Source organism: Bos javanicus, chromosome 21 (genome assembly GCF_032452875.1).
Source record: "Bos javanicus breed banteng chromosome 21, ARS-OSU_banteng_1.0, whole genome shotgun sequence".
Lineage (NCBI taxonomy): Eukaryota > Metazoa > Chordata > Mammalia > Artiodactyla > Bovidae > Bos > Bos javanicus.
Genome location: NC_083888.1, coordinates 16,642,421 through 16,660,885, shown reverse-complemented (window position 1 = coordinate 16,660,885; position 18,465 = coordinate 16,642,421). Strand labels below are relative to the sequence as shown.

General features: G+C 45.6%; 1 protein-coding gene across 1 annotated transcript in view; it reads right to left on the bottom strand.

The window, feature by feature from the left end:
* Window positions 1-18,465, bottom strand: part of AGBL1 (AGBL carboxypeptidase 1) — a 926,260-nt gene that overhangs the window by 753,577 nt on the left and 154,218 nt on the right. The window contains exons 7-9 of the mRNA XM_061394342.1: window positions 12,476-12,684; window positions 2,874-3,039; window positions 1,384-1,451 (exon numbers count right to left, since the gene is read on the bottom strand). Of these exons, the coding sequence (XP_061250326.1) occupies window positions 1,384-1,451; window positions 2,874-3,039; window positions 12,476-12,684 (443 nt within the window). The remainder of the gene's footprint in view (window positions 1-1,383; window positions 1,452-2,873; window positions 3,040-12,475; window positions 12,685-18,465) is intronic.

The following is an 18,465-nucleotide window of genomic DNA, read 5'->3' as shown; positions in this document are numbered from 1 at the left end:
AGATATGTGGCAAGTCCTAGAGACAGTTTTGGGCTTCTCGGGTGACTTGAGAATATAGGAGACTCGGGTTTGATCCTGATCCCTAGGTCAGGAAGATCCCCTGGAGAAGGAAATGGCAACTCATTCCAGTGTTCTCGCCTGGAGAATCCCAGAGGAGCTCTGAGGGCCACAGTCCATGGGGTCTCCAAGAGTCGGACACGACCTAGTGACTAAACAACAAGAGACAGTTTTGCTCGTGACTGGGGGTCAAAGTGGTGGGTGTCACCAGCACCCTGCGCACTGAGGTCAGGGGTTCTACTAAACACCCTACAATGCACAAGACAAGCCACCGCAGCTAAGAGTTATCTGGTCAAATGCCAACGGTGCCAGCGTTCAGGAAGTCTTTTCTGGAAACGCAGTCAGTACACTTTGCCCCACTGTCCCTATTGTCTGCACGTCTGTCTACATCTGCCTTTGTGCCACCACAGCAAAGCTGAGTCATTGAGAGACTGAAAGGTCCACGAAGCCTACAGCGATGATCATTTGACCTCTCCTAGAAAGTTTGCTGGCCTCCACTCTACAGCACAGGTTAGCAGTGATAGAGACCAACAGGCACTACTCTCCCACTGGTTAGGATGCTCACGACACAACCCAAAGGAATACAGCTCACATCGACTCCAAGGTACATGGAGTTGTACGACACAGTGGCCCTGTGTGTACAGAGTGAGTAGGAAAGGCTAACTTACAAAGATACTGGAGATCTACCAGAAAAATTTCCCTAGAAAATCTTTCCGTGGTCTCTTTGCCTGAATGCCATTCACACTTATTAAATACACCAACCAGGAGTGTCTACCTGAGGCTCATCCTGATGGAATACTAGTGCCTTAATAATGGATAGCCTCTGATGTGACAATAAGATTGTACAGGACCTACCAAGATGAAAAGGACAACAGTTGCAGTCATTAACTGAGCATCAGTATCTTTGGGGCCCTAGAGTGGAAGCACAAAGTGAAAGTCGCTCAGTCGTGTCGACTCTTTGCCTGGATTCTCCAGCCCAGAATACTGGAGAGGGTAGCCGTTTCCCTCTCCAGGGGATCTTCCCAACCCAGGGGTTGAACTCAGGTCTCCCGCATTGCAGGCGGATTCTTTATCAGCTGAGCCACCAGGGAAGCCCAAGAATAGTGGAGTGGGGAGCCTATCCCTTCTCCAGCGGATCTTCCAGACCCAGGAATCGAACCGGGGTCTCCTGCATCGCAGGTAGATTCTTCACCAGCTGAGCTACCAGAGAAGCACAAAAGTGTGTCCTTAAAATTTACTCTGGGTTCAGCTGCACATAGAAAAGGGCACTTTCCTTTGAGAATTGTGAATGTGGAGAGCATCTGAATCGAGGGCAAGTGTACCTACTTCCTCTTTCACATCTTCAGAGTCTGAGTCCTTGTCCTCCTCTTCCTCACCATCATCTTCATAATCTTCTAAGTGGGGGAAAAAAAACAGAGGTGGGTTGCAATTCTTAGAACACAATGGTTAGTAATTTTTTTTACAACTAGGAGGATATTATGAAGTGCACAAGACCTCAACACAGGCTAGTGATTATTGAATGTGTAATTTGTGCAAATACAGGCACACAAGAGCACTATCTCATGAAGTCTAAAGTGCTGCCCCATGCTGAATGCAAAACGAGTGCAGAATAAAATGACGCGTGGCTTCCCAGATGGCTCAAGAAGTAAAGTATATGCCTGCAGTGCAAGAGATGCAGTTCAGTCCCTGGGTTGGGAAGATCCCCTGGAGGAGGAAATGGCAACACACTCCAGTATTCTTGCCTGGAGAATCCCACGGAAAAAGGAGCTTTGTGGGCTATAGTTCATGGGGTCACAAAGATTTGGACATGGCTGAGCGACTTAGCAGGCACGTGGACCATTCTGGCTTCCTCCACCCGATATAGAAGTAGTTATGCAACTATCATTGCCAGGGTTTAGTGATCACATACATGTCAAAGCTGCTGTAATGTCGACAGCACTTTGACTGACTCCCTAATTTTAGTACAAAGGAACGTATTTAAAACAGAAGTCCAAAGAAAGCATCCAGTGTCATTACAACAAGATGATGCCTACAGAAAATCTGTTCCCTGGAAAAAGGACAAAGTTGAAAACCACTAGACTCTTCTGACAATAAAATCTTCTTGGACATTGGACAATCACACTGTCACATGTTCTAACAGGACTACTGTGGGGGTGGTAAACAGCAAAAGTTTGATTTCAATTCCATCCTTAGGGCTAATTCATTCCAGAACCAGTCTGTACAGTGGAGGGGCTCCACCATGGGACTGGAAATAGATTTTTTTTTTTAACATCAGCTGAGATGACTATAGTCATTCCATCAGTTCAGTTCAGTTCAGTCACTCAGTTGTGTCCAACTCTTTGTGACCCCATGGACTGCAGCACGCCAGGTTTCCCTGTTCATCACCAACTCCTGGAGCCTACTCAAACTCATGTCAGTGATGCAAACTGGCAACAATTAATAATAAAGGACAAAATTAATGAGCTTGGTATTATGAAAAAACTGATTCTACTTTCATCCACATTCCTCTGAAATATTATCCAAATGCAAAAATTCATCATAAAGCTTACAGCTAGCAACATGAGTACAGAATAACTACCCACACATTGTGTATGTGCTTAGTCACTCAGTCGTGTCTGACTCTTTGTGACCCTATGGAGTGCAGTCTGCCAGGCTCCTCTGTCCATGGGATTTTCCAGGCAAGAATACTGGAGTGAGTTGCCATTTCCTCCCTCAGGGGAACTTCCCAACCCAGGAATCAAACCCACCTCTCCTGCATTGGCAGGGGGACTTTTTACCACTGAGCCACAGGAAGATCTGTATATCCACATATTTACCTTCAGTTAGAACACGTGGAGTTTCAGAGGTGACGATCCCAGGGACTGGAAAAGAATACGCGCTGCTGCTTGTGACCAAGGGAAGTGGACTCTTAGGGTAGCATTGTCTCAGGATCTGAAGACCAGTGGAGATGACAGGCTCCAGACTTTGGTCATCCAGGCAGTTCTAAACAAAGAGAATATCCTATCAGACACCACCATCTTGTGCAGAATCCCTTTGCTATAATGGTATTTTAGGTAACGAACTGCACACAGCCTAAATGCACAGCAAATACCCTAAAGGTAGACCATCTAATCTGAACATTCTAACGTAGCATTTTGTCTAATGTAGAATCTGCTTTGGTCCAGTCTATCATCTACAGTTTTATTTCTCTTTTACATCTCATATATTACTGGAGTGAATTAAGTCTGAAAATAGACCTGAAAGATTTTCAAGGGAGGCTGCACCTAAGGTAAGACATTGTCTAGAAGAGCCGAGGGAAGGAAAGGAAACGGTATCTTCCTTCAACCACCCATGTGTCACTGTGAATTATCCCCTAAATTAGAAAATGAGCAGCTGAACTGATAGAAGTCTTACTGTTCTCTTTCAGCTATTATCTGAGGGGGAAATATCAAGGAAAATGTAAAATATGAAATCAGAAGAAAGATTAAGAGAATCCCAAGCACCTAAATTAAATAGCATGCCTCTTCTCAAAGCCCACAGTGTCCGTCCCTCTTGGTACAAGACAAAGCAAAGAAAAATTGAGTTTGCAAGAGGTAACATTTTGATGCTGATGGAACATGACAAGATCCTGCTTTTCAGGCACCGTGAAAAATCTAAGAACAAGTATACTAAACTGAGAGAGAGAGAGTGAGTTGGGAGTGGTCAGGATCTCTTTGGCAAAAGCATGGCCATTTCCTTCAGTCTCTTAGTAAACATTTTGTCTCCTGATTTGGTACAGAGAGTTGATTAATGAAAGCCTCCAGCGTGATATTCCTAAAGGGCTTCCAGTAAGCTCTGAGGCCAATAAGTCAGAGCAGGAGATATGGAGGACGCTTTAGAACATGCCACAGAGCAGGGACTGTCTACAGTGACACCCTGCCTGGCACCTTCAGGCCCACATTACAGGCAGCCCCACAGGAAAGAACATGGAGGGGAAAAAGTTAATAAAATTTAAGCCATGAATTCAAGCTACCCAAATGACTCCAGAGTGAAATAAAAGTAAGCCAACTTTCAAAACAGAAAGTTCTTAATACAATCAAGAATGCCTGGGACTCCCCTAGTGGTCCAATGGGTAAGATTTCACCTTCCAATGCAGAAGGTGTGGGTTCAGTCCCTGGTCAGAGAGCTAAGATCCCACATGCCTTGCAATCAAAAAACCAAAATATAAAAGCAACAAAATCAATAGTGTAACAAACTCAATAAAGACTTTAAAATTGGTCCACATCAAAAAGAAAAAACCACACTATCTCTCTTCAGTGTGCTCAGACAATACCAATCAGGTAACCTGAACCAACAGCAGGCGCACTTTCCATGGAAAATAAATTAGTTGAGGCTATTTCATCACCGAAAGACTTAGTCACTCAGTCATGTGCGACTCTTTGCGACTGTGGCCCACCAGGCTCTTCTGTCCATGGAATTCTCCAGGCCAGAATACTGAAGTGGGTAGCCTTTCCCTTCTCCAGGGGATCTTCCCAACCCAGGATTGATGCCAGGTCTCCTGCGCTGCAGGTGGATCCTTTACCATCTGAGTTACCCAGGAAGCCCACTTCATCACTGGGACTGCTCAAATAGTTTCAAGTGCTTAGTGAAAGCTAGGAGGATTGGAAAAAGAGAGAACTGAATGTGGATGATAAAGAGAGGTGAGTGAGGTGGATGACTGATCAGAGGTAATGCTCTGAGTTACAGCCTTAGGAGATATGGAGCCAAGTCCAGGCCAGGAAACTTGCTCAAACCTGCCAGGACTCTGGAAGCCAGGTCTATGACTGTCATTGGTTTATTGCTGATGATGGAAACAATGCTTTACTTGGTGTGGGATGGTGCAGGTGAAAAAGCAAGTACAAGGATGGAGTCAAGTCCAAGTGTCCTCTTGGATTAGGCCATGCCATGAACTGACTTTGGGTGACAGTGTCTCCAGAAACCTAGACATTAGGGATAATGTTATGTTGGGTGTCTGCTCTACTCTGGAGAAAACATTTATGAATTTGAAGGTGATCCTTGGACTGATACTATGTATAAGATAGACCACTAATGAGAACCTACTGTGAAGCTAAGGAAGCGCTGCTCAGTGCTCCAGGTGACCTAAATGAGAAGGAAACCAGAAAAGAAGGGACGTGTGTGTGTGTGTGTGGCTGACTCACTTTCCTGTACAGCCGAAAGGAACACACGATTGTAAAGGAACTATGCGCACGTGTGCTCAGTCATGTCCAACTCTTTGCGACCTCATGGACTGTAACCAGCCAGGCTCCTCTATCCATGGTGTTTTCTGGGCAAGAACCCTGGAGTGGGTTGCCATTTCCTACTCCAAATGCAACCATATTCCAATAAAAATTAATTTAAAAGAACAAAGATAATCCTTGAGTCCAAGGTATTGTAACAGAAATGCCTAGATCTTTCACCAACATTTTCCTAGTATTAATGCATCATGACCAAGACCCAGGTGAGGCAAGAAGGGGCTCAGGACACAAAATTTAAGCAGGCATACACCCTCCGGCTCCTGCAAATGCAGGGTAGCCACTTGTGTTGTGTAACATCAAGTGATAAGACTCCAAGATATCGGATCTCTGTGGACAAATATCTCAGAATTGTGGCAAAGGTGACATCTATAGGCACACTCTTCCTGTAACTGAGTCATCCACCTGCTACTTGAAAAAGACGATGAAATACAAGACTGCTTAAAATATTCAGCTCACATTTAATATCATTGAGTCAGCTGCGGGGTGATAAATATCCTACTTTCATAATACGTAAGTGAAATAGAGGATAGCACACAGCTCAGATCAGAGCAAGGCCATCTGAATCCAAGTCCTTGACTGCACCCCGATGTTCACTGCAGCACTGTTTACAACAGCCAAGACATGGAGGCAACCTAAATGTCCATCGACAGAGGAAGGGATAAGAAGCTGTGGTGCGTGTACACAGTGGAGCACTTCTCAGCCATAAAAAGAATGAAATGATGCCACTTACAGCCACATGGATGGACCTAGAGAGTGCCATACTGAGTGAAGTAAGTCAGACAGAGAAGGAGAAATATTGTATGACATCCCTTAAATGTGGAATCTAAAAAGAAATGATGCAAATGAACTTATTTACCAAACGGAGAGAGACTCACAGACTTGGAGAATGAACTTACAGTGGCCGGGGGAGAAGGGATAGTTAGAGAGTTTGGAAAGACCACGTACACTGCTATATTCAAAATGGATAACCTACTGCAGAGAACAGGGAACTCTGCTCAGTGTTATGTGACAACCTGGATGGAACAGGAATTTGGGGGAGAATGGATACATGTATATGTATGGCTGAGACCCTTTGCTATTCACCTAAAACTACCACAACATTGTTAACTGGCTATACCCTAATATAAAATAAAAAGTTTAATGTTGAAAAAAAAAACAAATCCTGGGCTGACGAGGACTAACTGTACAACTCAGAACCCTGGTGAGTTACTCTACCTCTTTTTTCAACTTCCTTATCTGTAAAGAAGAGATGGTATCAGAACCTCTCTCATAGACTGTGTCTGAATTAAATGAGTTATATGTAAGATGAGTGCCTAATAGTAAACACTCAGTAAGTGAGCTAGGAGGATGCCAGGAGGCATCATTAGGATCATAAAATCTCATAAGAATCTGAAAAGATCTTAGGAGACCACGGCTAACTCACGGCGGAGTCCTAGAAACAATTCTTGCAATAACAAAATGAGATGTTCTAGTGGAAGAGGTGCTCAAGGAAGAAACAGTCCTGGGTTTAAGCTCCAGATCTGCTTCTCACTGAGCTTCCACGGTGGCTCAGTGGTAAGGAATCTGCCTGCAATGCAGGAGATGCAGGTTCCATCCCTGGGTTGGGAAGATCCCCTGGAGAAGGAGATGGCAACCCACTCCAGTATTCTTTCCTGTTGGAAATCCCATGGACAGAGGAGCCTGGTGGGCTATAGTTCATGGGGTTGCAAGCAGACTGAGTGACAAGTGCTTCTCACCAGCCAAAGCCATCAGCATCTCCTGCCTCACCTCTCATGGTCTGACTTCTCCCCTCACCCTGCTAACTCCTCCTCCTCTCATGCCCTGGGATACTCCTCTCCAGTGGCAGCCAGCATGATCCTTGACAAGTTGAAATCTACTTTGCAAATAATCATCTCTACCATGTGGGCATGAGCGTTAAGTCCCTTCAGTTGTGTCTGACTCTTTGCGATCTCATGGACTGTAACCCACTAGGCTCCTCTGTTCATCTGATGCGAACAGACGATTCATTGGAAAAGTCCCTGATGCTATGAAAGATTGAGGGCAGAAGGAGAAGAGAGGCTCAGAGGATGAGATAGCTGGATGGCATCACCTATGCAATGAACATGAACTTGGGAAATCTCCAGGAGATGGTGAGGGACAGGGAGGTGTGGCATGCTGCAGTCCAGGGAGTAGCAAACAGTCGGACATGACTTGGCAACTGAACAACAACAACAATATTCCATTGTAAACATGCACCACATCTTCTTTATCCATTTCCCTCTTGATGGACATTTAGGTTGCTTCCATGTCCTGGCTATTGTAGGTAGTGCTGCAACTTTTAAAAAGACTATCATGGCTTACTCTGTGGTTCTCAAAGTGAGGGTTCCAGATCAGCAACATTAATATCCCCTGAATACTTATGAGAAATGCAGAATCTTGTACCTTAGCTCAGATCTAATGATGAGAAACTCTGGGAGTGGAGTCCAGTTATCTGCATATAAATGAGTGCTCTGGGTGATTATGACACATAATTAAGCTTCCAAACAACCATTCGTAGCAAAGTTTTAGGTCTCAGAAGCTGTTCTGGCTCCAGAGACTGAATGGCCCCTTTATCTGATTATCTCATACAAGTTTATTCCATCTGCAATTACCCATTTCTCAAAACTGGTAACTATCTCAAATTATTTCAGGGCATCCTAGCAGGGGTTCTTTTTTAACCTTACATGCAAACTGTCAGGATTCTTTGTCCTTCCTCATGCAGAGCTCCAGCAAGATCCCAGTATGTTACACACAGCCTCACTGCATTATGGACAATGTGATCCTCTGAACATTTAAAGGATGCTCAGAGAATCCGTGCAAGGATGCAGGACCCAAGAAACAAAGAGGTGGGGTTATTGAGAGAGAAACATGGCAAGCAGCGACCTCAGCAGCAAAGTGAAGAACACTACGATGAGCAGGAGCTGTGGGAAGGACTCAAAAACAGTTCTTTCTCAGTCGCTTTCACGCCTAGTAGACTTGTAATGACACCACAAACACCAATAAAAATGGTACAGGACAGCGGTTCTCCAAGTGTGATCCCCAGTCCAGAAGCAGCAGCATCACTTAGAAACTTGTTAAAAACACAAATTCTAGGCTCCATCGCAGACCTACTGAATCAGAAACTCTGAGGATAGGGACCTTGCCACCATGTAGCAGCTTTGATCACACTCATTTTGGAGAATTGAGTGCTTCTGTCCAATGCACTAAATTCTGGTGCACTGGACAGAAGCTTGGACTCTTAAGTAAGACCGTGATATATACACTAACATGCACAAAACAGATAGCTAGTGGGAAGTTAATGTGTAGCACAAGGAGCTCATCTCAGTCTCTGTGATGACCTAGGGGGTGGGATGGGAAGGGTGGGAGGGAGGCTCAAGAGAGAGGGGAAAACTAACACAACATTGTACAGCAATTATAAGCCAATTAAAAAAAGATCATCAGTTTCAAATCCTTTAGGTAGGTAGTGTTAGTCGCTCAGTCATGTCCAAGTCTTTATGATCCCATGTACTGCAGCCCATCAGGCTCCTCTGTCCATGGAATTCTCCAGGCAAGAATACCGGAGTGGGTTAATGTTCCTTTCTCCGGGGGATCTTCCCGACCCAGGGATCGAACGCGGGTCTCCCACATTGCAGACAGATTCTGTACTATCTGAGCCACCAAATCCTTTAAAAATATTGAAATCAGAAAGTCTGCATAAGCTGCTATGCCAGTCTTGGGCTATAGTAAGCATTCAATACAAATTTCCTCCGCGACCCCCGCCTCCCGCCTCTTCCATCTCTTCCTTCATTTTCTTCTTCTTCCTCTTCTTCTCCTGCATTTTCAGTGTTATTACCATTAGCTGCAGCAGCAGCAGCATAATATGCAATAGTGGCCAGAATGACATCCCCAGATCCAGGGTTCCCAGGTTGGCCGTCCTGCAGCTCCCGTGCCGTCTCTGGCAGGAGAGGGGAGAGGATAGATGTGAAGCCCCACCTCCAGCACAGCAGCAACAGCATCTGTGCTCAGAGCCCAGAGTCCAGGTGCTGGGAGGCCTGCAGGCAAGAGAAACCTGGCCACCAAATGCAGAGTCTGCCTCTCTCACATCCTGCTTCAGTCCCAACAGTAATTGGAGGCTGGGAGCTCACTGTAAATTTGCTTAATTGAGCAGTTGAGGTCTTTATCGACCTGCTGAGGAACTGCTTCTAGAAGCCTGCTTCTAGGCTCACAGCTGCTTTTATGTCTGGGCTTCACTTTGAATCTTCTCCACCCTCTCTGTGTCAAAGACCTGTACCTCTGGGATCAACATCTTCTGTCTTTTCTGCTCTTTTGTTTTTTTTTTTTTAAAAAAAAAAAAAAAAAACACAGATCTGAGAAACAGTCAAAAATGCAGAGGGCAGGGGCAGAGGAGCTGGCTGCAGCACACGAGCCAGAGTAGGGGGCTGTGAAAGATCAGCATAGCAGGGGGCAGTTTCACAGGGCTGGGAGAAATTCGAGATTTGGGGAACACAAGCTTACAAAGTATGGTGCAACTTGGAAAAATTCAGAGCATTTCCTCATCCAGAGGGACAGAATGGAAAAGGTAGCTATTTCATGACTGAGAAACTCTGAAAACTGTAATGATGGAGAGAAACCCAGAGGTGATAGCAGACAAAAAAATTAGATATTGGCTTGCAGTGCAATATTATGTTATTGTTTAGAGGGGAAAAGCTTTTTTAAAATGGTTAGAGTCTACAGATAGCATGATTGGAAAACGGCACTCTGGTTGACTGGCTTCATTACCCCAGATGTACTCAGGTGGAGAGAAATTGGAAGGTGTCCAGAGAGAAGCAATGAGACAGATGAAGGGAGTACAGAGACTCATATGAAGATATTAAGCATTGTTTGGGCTTCCCTGGTAGCTTAGCTGGTAAAGAATCTGCCTGCAACACAGGAGAACCTGGGTTTGATTCCTGGGTTGGGAAGATCCACTGGAGAAGGGATAGGCTACTCACTCCAGTATTTGTGGGGTTCCCTGGTGGCTCAGCTGGTAAAGAATCCGCCTGCAATGCGGGAGGCCCAGGTTTGATCCCTGGGTTGGGAAGATCCCCTGGAGAAGGGAACAGCTACCCACTCCAGTGTTCTGGCCTAGAGCAATTCCATGGACTGCAAAGAGTTTGACACCACCGAGCGACTTTCATTTTCACTTTTCAAGCATTGTTTAGTCGCTAAGTCATGTCAGACTCTTTTGTGACACCATGGAGTGTGGCCTGCCAGACTCCTCTGCCCATAGAATTGCCCAGGCAAAAATACTGGAGCAGGTTGTCATTTCCTACTCCAGGGAATCGTCCAGATACAGGGATTGAACCCCATTTCTCCTGCATTGGCAGGCAGACTCTTTACCACTGAGTCGCCAGGGAAGTCCAAATAAGAAGACAGAAAAGAACATAATGTGTGTGAAACACAGCTGCTTTGGCCCCAACAGAGGGTGGGTGAACAGATGACGGGTACCTGGGAAACACTCACATTATTCGTGGAGAACGTATAGGCAGCCTTGCACGATGGTGCCTGAGTGTGTGTGTTAGTCACTCAATCCTATCCGACTCTTTGCGACCCCATGGACTGCAGGCCACCAAGGTCCTCTGTCCATGGGTTTCTCCAGGCAAGAATATTGGAGTGGGTTGAAAGTCTCTTCTCAAGGGGCTGTTTCCGACCTAGGGATCAAACTCAGGTCTCCTGCATTTCAGGCAGATAGATTCTTTACCATCTGAGTCACCAGGGAAGCCCACGATGGTACTTACATTAGCCCTAATCAAGTGAAACTAAGGAATGTGTTATTTGGTTGAAATCCAGGAAACCCTAGACACATATTCCACTGGGGCAGAGATCAGTGACAGCTTTCGTAGGTGCTACTCCCTTTGCTTGGGATGTCCTTCCTCCTAAACTTGGCATGACCGGCTCCCTCAATAATTCAAGTCTCAGCTTAGGTGTCACCCACTCAAAGACCTGATGTCTCTAAGAGAAGACCTTCTCTCTGCCCATGCAGGAGTCACTGTGGACCCGTGCCCTTCCTCTATTGATCCCACAGAGCAATATGAAATTATATTCCAGACTGAATCATTTGCTTCCTTAATGTCTGACTCTCTGTTGGAACATTTGCCCCCAAAGGTCAGGGATCTTGTCTATCACATTCACCGTGAGGTCCCAATAACTAATCGCTATTCCAATAAACGCTCGCCCTCATAAAGCAGTGAAGTCATGGCAGTACCCTGCTAAACGAGATGTGTCTATGTTAACTTATCCAGGCCATGTAGAAAACCTAGATTTTATCACTTTCGTCTTTTTTTTTTTTTTTAAGAAGAAGAAGGTTGAAACCCAGAGAGATGGAGTCACTGCACAGCAGTAGGCGCCAGGTCTGAGATCTGAAGCCAGGTTCTCTAGCTTTAAAATCAGCACTAACACATGTATGTGGAATCTAGAAAAATGGTACGGATGAACCTATTTGCAGGGCAGGAATAGAGAAGCAGATGTAGAGAGCAGACGTGCAGACACGGGATGGGGATGAATCGGGAGATTGGGATTGAAGCATGTGCTCTGCCATGTGTAAAAAAATCCCTCTAGATTGCTAGAGGGAATCTGCTGAATAGCACAGGGAGCTTGCCTCGGTGCTCTGTAATAATCTAGATGAATGGAATGTGGGGATGAGAGGGAGGCTCAGGAGGAAGGGGACACATGTACACATATAGCTGATTCACTGTCGTACAGCAGAAAATAACACTGTAAAGCAACTGTACCCCAGCAACAAAAAAGCAACGCTCTCGATCCCGGCTCCGCTCAGTGTGTACACACTGTGCGTGCGTGCCTGCTCAGTCACTTCAGTCGTGTCCAGTTCTGTGTGATCCTATGGACTGTAGCCTGTCGGGCTCCTCTGTCCATGGGATTCTCCAGGCAAGAACACTGGAGTGGGTTGCCACACCCTCTTCCAGGGGGTCTTCCTGACCCAGGTGTACCCAATTAATAAGTGAGTCAATCAATACATGAGTGAGTGAAGGAACGAGGATTTGAGTCCAGAACATCTGCCCAGAGCAAGAAGCAAGAAACATACTGAGATTTCCCAGCTCTGTGAAGGGTGAGTCCTAAATGACTTCCTTCACATGCCATCCAACTACAGAGGCAGTCCCCATGCAGGTTACCTGTATGGTGCTGAAAAGGATCTCCATGCCCTGAGCTGCCAGGAAGGCCTCCCTGCCCGACCGGAGCTTGGCAATATGCTTGAGGCAGAGCAGAAGCGCCCGGCGGATCGGAACGAAGGAATTGGCCGTGTCGTGGCTGTGCCAATCCTGATGCAGCCTGAGCAAACCGGGGACGTAGCTTCTGTTCACTGCCCTGCGGCTGTTAGACTCTGAAACCAATGGGAAAAGGCAACATCAATCAAAGGCTCTCCTGGCCACACCCCCCCTGAGGATGTCCCACTGTGCGTGCGTGCTAATTCCTCTTAGTCATTTCAGACTCTTGGCAACCCTGTGGACTATAGCCCACCAGGCTTCTCTGTCCATGAATAGTGGTGTGAGTTGCCATATCCTCCTCTAAGAGATCTTCCCCTCCCACAAAATACTAATTAATCATAAAAGGATGATATTAATTTTCCAGTGTAGAAACTGGTATCCAGTGGCAGATATCAGCTTAATCAAGTGACCAGGGTCAACAACAGAAGACAAGATGTTCTGAGAAAGACACAGCATCACTTGAGTATCCGTACTATGATATTCCTGAACCAAAATGCATAACCTGAACGTAACCACGAGGAAAATCAGCAAACCAAAGATGAGGGATATGCTGTAAATATCTGATTCACACTTTTCAAAAATGTGAAAGTAGTAAAAGGCCAAAAAAAAAAAAAGACCAAGGAATTCAGCTAACAAAGACCAAAAAGACATGACACAGGGATATATGTATACATGTAGCAGAATAAAACTCAATATTCAATATTCAAAAAACTGAGATCATGGCATCCAGTCCCATCACTTCATGGCAAATAGATGGGGAAACAATGGAAACAGTGATAGACTTTACTTTCTTGGGCTCCAAAATCACTGCAGATGGTGACTGCAGCCATTAAATTAAAAGACGCTTGCTCCTTGGAAGGAAAGCTATGATCAACAGACACAGCATACGTAAAAGCAGAGACATTACTTTGTCAACAAAGGTCCATCTACTTAAAGCTATGGTTTTTCCAGTAGTCATGTATGGATGTGAGAGTTGGACTATAAAGAAAGCTGAGCACCGAAGAATTGATGCTTTTGAACTGTGGTGTTGCAGAAGGCTCTTGAAAGTCCCTTGGACAGCAAGGAGATCCAATCAAACCATCCTAAAGGAAATCAGTTCTGAATATTCATTGGAAGAACTGATGCTGGAGCTGAAACTCCAATACTTTGGCCACTTGATGCGAAGAACTGACTCATTGAAAAAGACCCGGGTTCTGGGAAAGATTGAAGGCGGGAGGAGAAGGGGACGACAGAGGATGAGATGGTTGGATGGCATCACCGACTTGATGGACATGAGTTTGAGCAAGCTCTGGGAGATGGTGAAGGACAGGGAAGCCTGGTATGCTGCAGTCCATGGGTTTGCAAAGAGTTGGATGGGACTGAGCAACTGAACAACAATAGCCGATTCATATTACTGAACAGCAGAAACAAACACAATACAACACAGTAGCAAAGCAACTGTACTTCAATAATTTTTTTTAAAAGATATGGCATGTAAGTACAATATATAGTGAGAATTTAGTCCCTGGACCAAAATTATTTTTTTTCTTTCCCTGCATAAGGCATTAGTGAAGCAGTTGGTAAAGTCTGAATAAGGTGTTTAGATTAACCCAGTGCTGCTTTCCTGCTGCAGAGAAGGCAACGGCAACTCACTCCAGTACTCTTGCCTGGAAAATCCCATGGACGGAGGAGCCTGGTGGGCTGCAGTCCATGGGGTCGCTAAGAGTCAGGCACGACTGAGCGATTTCACTTTCACTTTTCACTTTCATGCATTGAAGAAGGAAATGGCAACCCACTCCAGTATTCTTGCCTGGAGAATCCCAGGGACAGAGGAGCCTAGTGGGTTGCCGTCTATGGGGTCACACAGAGTCGGACATGACTGAAGCGACTTAGCAGCAGCAGCAGCAGCTTTCCTGCTGGCTCAATGGTAAAGAATCCACCTGCAATGCAGGAGACCTGGGTTCAATTCTGGGTCAGAAAGATGCCCTGGAGAAAGGAATGGCTACCCACTCCAGTATTGCTTTCTGGAGAATCTCATGGACAGAAGAGCCTGTTGGGAGCCCATGAGGTCACAAAGACTGAGCAACTAGCACACTTAATTACATAGTTTGTTCCCAGGTGGTTCAGTGGTAAAGAATTCACCTGCAGTGCAGGAGACCTGGGTTTGATCCCTGGTCGGGAAGATCCCCTGGAGAAGCATCCCTGGGGAAGGAGAAAGCAACCCATTCCAGTATTCTTGATGGGAAAATTGCATGGACAGAGGAGCTTGGTGGGCTATAGTCCATGGGATTGCAAAGAGTGGGGCACAACTGAGAGACTGGGCATGCACCCACACATAGTATTATGTAAATGCATATTGTTGGATTTTGATAAGCTGTGCTTAGGTAAGTGAATATTCTTGTTTTTAGGAAATCCACAATTGTGAATGTCTATAACTTATTCTCAAATAGTTCAGAAAAAGGATAATTGAGTGTGGAGGAGAGAGAAGAAGGGAAGAGAGATTCACCAGATTTCCATTCCTCTTTCTGGAATCTCAGTGGACTTGGGGTATGGTCATTTGAGCAAACTATAAGACTCAATCCAAATGGAAAGGAAAGGACCCCGAGTGAGAGACATCATGTCGGGAAGGCTGTTGTGTGTAACAGATGTGTTGTGTGTTTTCCCGAAAGAGACTGGAAGCCAGTTTACATAGTCAAGGGGCTGGCTCCATCTGGGAAAGGAATTCCTTGGAGTCAAGCCACCCAACAAGAGACTGGACTCTTATGTGGTGACGAGCATCCTGGCACCAAAAATACCCAGACAGAGGTTGGAAGTCCACCCAGCAGGGAGGTGAGGATGGGGCTTCCTTACGTCCTTCAGGGAGCTGTAATAGTAAGATCTTACAGTGCCTTTCCCCTCTTCCACACCACAACTGCAGTTTCTTTAAGTTTTTACATTGGAGCATAGAAAGTTACCAATGTTACCAATGTTGTGATGGTTATAGGTACATAGCAAAGGGACTCAGCCATACATATCCACTCTCCCCCAAACTCCCCGCCCATCCAGGCTGCCACATCACACTGAGCAGAGCTCCCTGTGCTCTACAATATCACTGTATAATGGAGTTATTCAGTGGACACACTTGCTATATTTAAAACGGATATATAGCAAGGGTGTACATGTTGTTAGTTGAATGACTCTGCCTGAGAGTCTTATGGAAGGATAAGACCCCTCTGATTGATGTATGGTTTCTTCATTTTCTCAAGATATGGTCTTTTTTTATATATTACCTATTTATTTATTCATTTGGCTTCCCAGGCGGCACTAGTGGTAAAGAACCTGCCTGCCAATGCAGGAGATGGAAGAGACACAGGTTCGATCCCTGGGTTGGGAAGATCCCCTTGAGAAGGGCGTGGAAACCCACTCCAATACTCTTGCCTGGAGAATTCCATGGACAGAGAAGCCTGAAGGGCTATAGTTCGTAAGATAGCAAAGAGTAGGATCGGAGAAGGCAATGGCAACCCACTCCAGTACTCCTGCCTGGAAAATCCCATGGACAGAGGAGCCTGGTAGGCTGCAGTCCATGGGTTCTCGGAGAGTTGGACACGACTGAAGCGACTTAGCAGCAGCAGCAGCAAAGAGCGGGATACAACTAAAGTGACTTACATTTATTTATTTGGTGAAGTAAAGTCTTAGTAGTGGCACTTTGGAGAAGGCAATGGCACCCCACTCCAGTACTCTTGCCTGGAGAATCCCATGGATGGAGGAGCCTGGTGGGCTGCAGTCCATGGGGTCGCTAAGAGTTGGACACTACTGAGCCACTTCACTTTCACTTTTCACTTTCATGAATTGGAGAAGGAAATGGCAACCCACTTCAGTGTTCTTGCCTGGAGAATCCCAGGGCCCAGGGAGCCTGGTGGGCTGACATCTATGGGGTGACCCAAAGTCGGACACGACTGAAGTGACTTAGCAGCAGCAGCAGCAGCAGGACTCCGGATCAATTGTTGCAGCAGAAAGGCTCCGTAGTTGAGGCTTAGTTGCCCTGTAGCGTGTGGGATCTTAGTTCCTCAACCAGGGATCGAACCCATGTCCCATGCATTGCAAGGCAGATTCTTAATCACTGAACCACCAGGGAAGTCTCCTCAAGAACAGTTTAAATTCTCTTTGAAGAAACAAAGGGGGAAGAACCGTCTAAGAGACTTCTCTCAACAGCACACATACTCCAGTTTTCATGTTAAACTCCTCACCCTACAGGGCCGGCGGACAACCAACTACCTGTGGATTAGTGTGGACCTTAGTAGATGGGTAGATCCTCTCTGGATTCTGGTTCTCTCTGCCCTTGTCAACTAGGTGCCCTGTATAACTCTAACCAGCTGACTCTCAGGCACAACGGCCCATATCGTGCAGCTCTGCACTCTGACACTACATTTCTGCATTATCCATACTGTTCACACTGGTTTATAGACAATCTATGCTTTTGGCTGAGTGTGAGAGGGAGAGATCCCTTGTGCTGTAATTGGATAAGCAAAGTTTCAGCCCCGAGTCAGATTTTTCCCTAAGACCATGTAAATGCCCATGAGTGAAAAAAAATGACATGGAAATTGTGTTTTATTCCAGAAGGGTTTTCTCATAATGTTAATAGAATTCTCCTTTTATCCTGCTTGTTTGTCAAATTCTAAACTGTCAGGCTTGACTGAGCCCCACTGAGATTTTTTGACCCATTTGTGCAGTTGCTTTCTTTTTTTTTTTTTTCACTTTTCACAACATTTCATTTAGCCATGACCCTGAACTGAGAGTGATGAGCTTTATTCACTCTGTGATATATTTGTGGTGGACAGTTTAAATCACCTTCATTACCTCCTTTAATGAATTATTCTTTTGTATCAAAAATATTTCTCATCTCGGCTGGTCGTGGCCACAGAGCACTGGAGTTTCTTTGCTGCCTAAATGAGGTTCCAGCCTAGCCAATATCTGATGTTTAAAAGAAATTGAGGATTAAGTAGGAGGCATTAAAGGAAAGTATCGCCTGCTAAAAAGATGACAGAATGGCAAAAAGCAGTGCACAGAGGCCCCGTGGGCAGCGAGAGGTTAAGCATTTTTGTCTTTCATCTATTTTAAAAGTATGAGACTAACAATGTGTTATCTTTATGACCTTCATCTCCAGTTTTGTGGGGAGGGGGAGGGAGATACGGGGGGGGGGGATCTTTAATTGTCTGCGAGAAAAATCCCTTATCAAATCCTGATGATTTTATTCATGGTTTCCTGCTAATCTTCAGCAAGCTGTCCTGTTTACTAACATCGAAAACCGCTACACCTCTCCCCCACCCTCTACCCTAAATCAGTCAGTCTTTCTCTGGGGATGGCTCGGGAGCTTTGCAAAAGTCAATATGCATCTCAAACCCAACAAGATGAGGGTCATCAAGCTGAACCAATGCAGAGAGGACCCAAAGAATGAAATGAGGGTGGCTGGGATCAGCAGTTTCCAGGAGCTCCAGAAGGTTTGGGGGGAAGACTGTGCTTCTCCTGGGGAGGCCAGATAGCAAGGAGAAGATGTGGGCTTTCATAAGCTGTTTTGGGTGAGCTCAGGGTTTGGGGGTGGGCAGGTAAGGACCCCCCACCCCCCGTTAAAATTGACAAGGTGCACTTTAGCCTGTTTACATAAATGGCTTCCTCCTAAGATTTTCTTGGGGAAAAAAGTTCCTGTTCTGTATTTTTTTTTTTTAATTTCTGAAATGGATTGGTTTATTTTAAGCTGATTGGAGGATGGAGTGGAGTGGGCAGAGAGGACTTCTGAGAACCTTTAATTTAACAGTTCATCCTCAAATCCTAGGGCGTCCCTGGTGGCTCAGAGGTAAAAAATCTGCCTACCAACACAGGAGATGTGGGCTCGATCCCCTGAGTCAGGAAGATCCACCGAAGGAGGGAATGGCAACCCACTC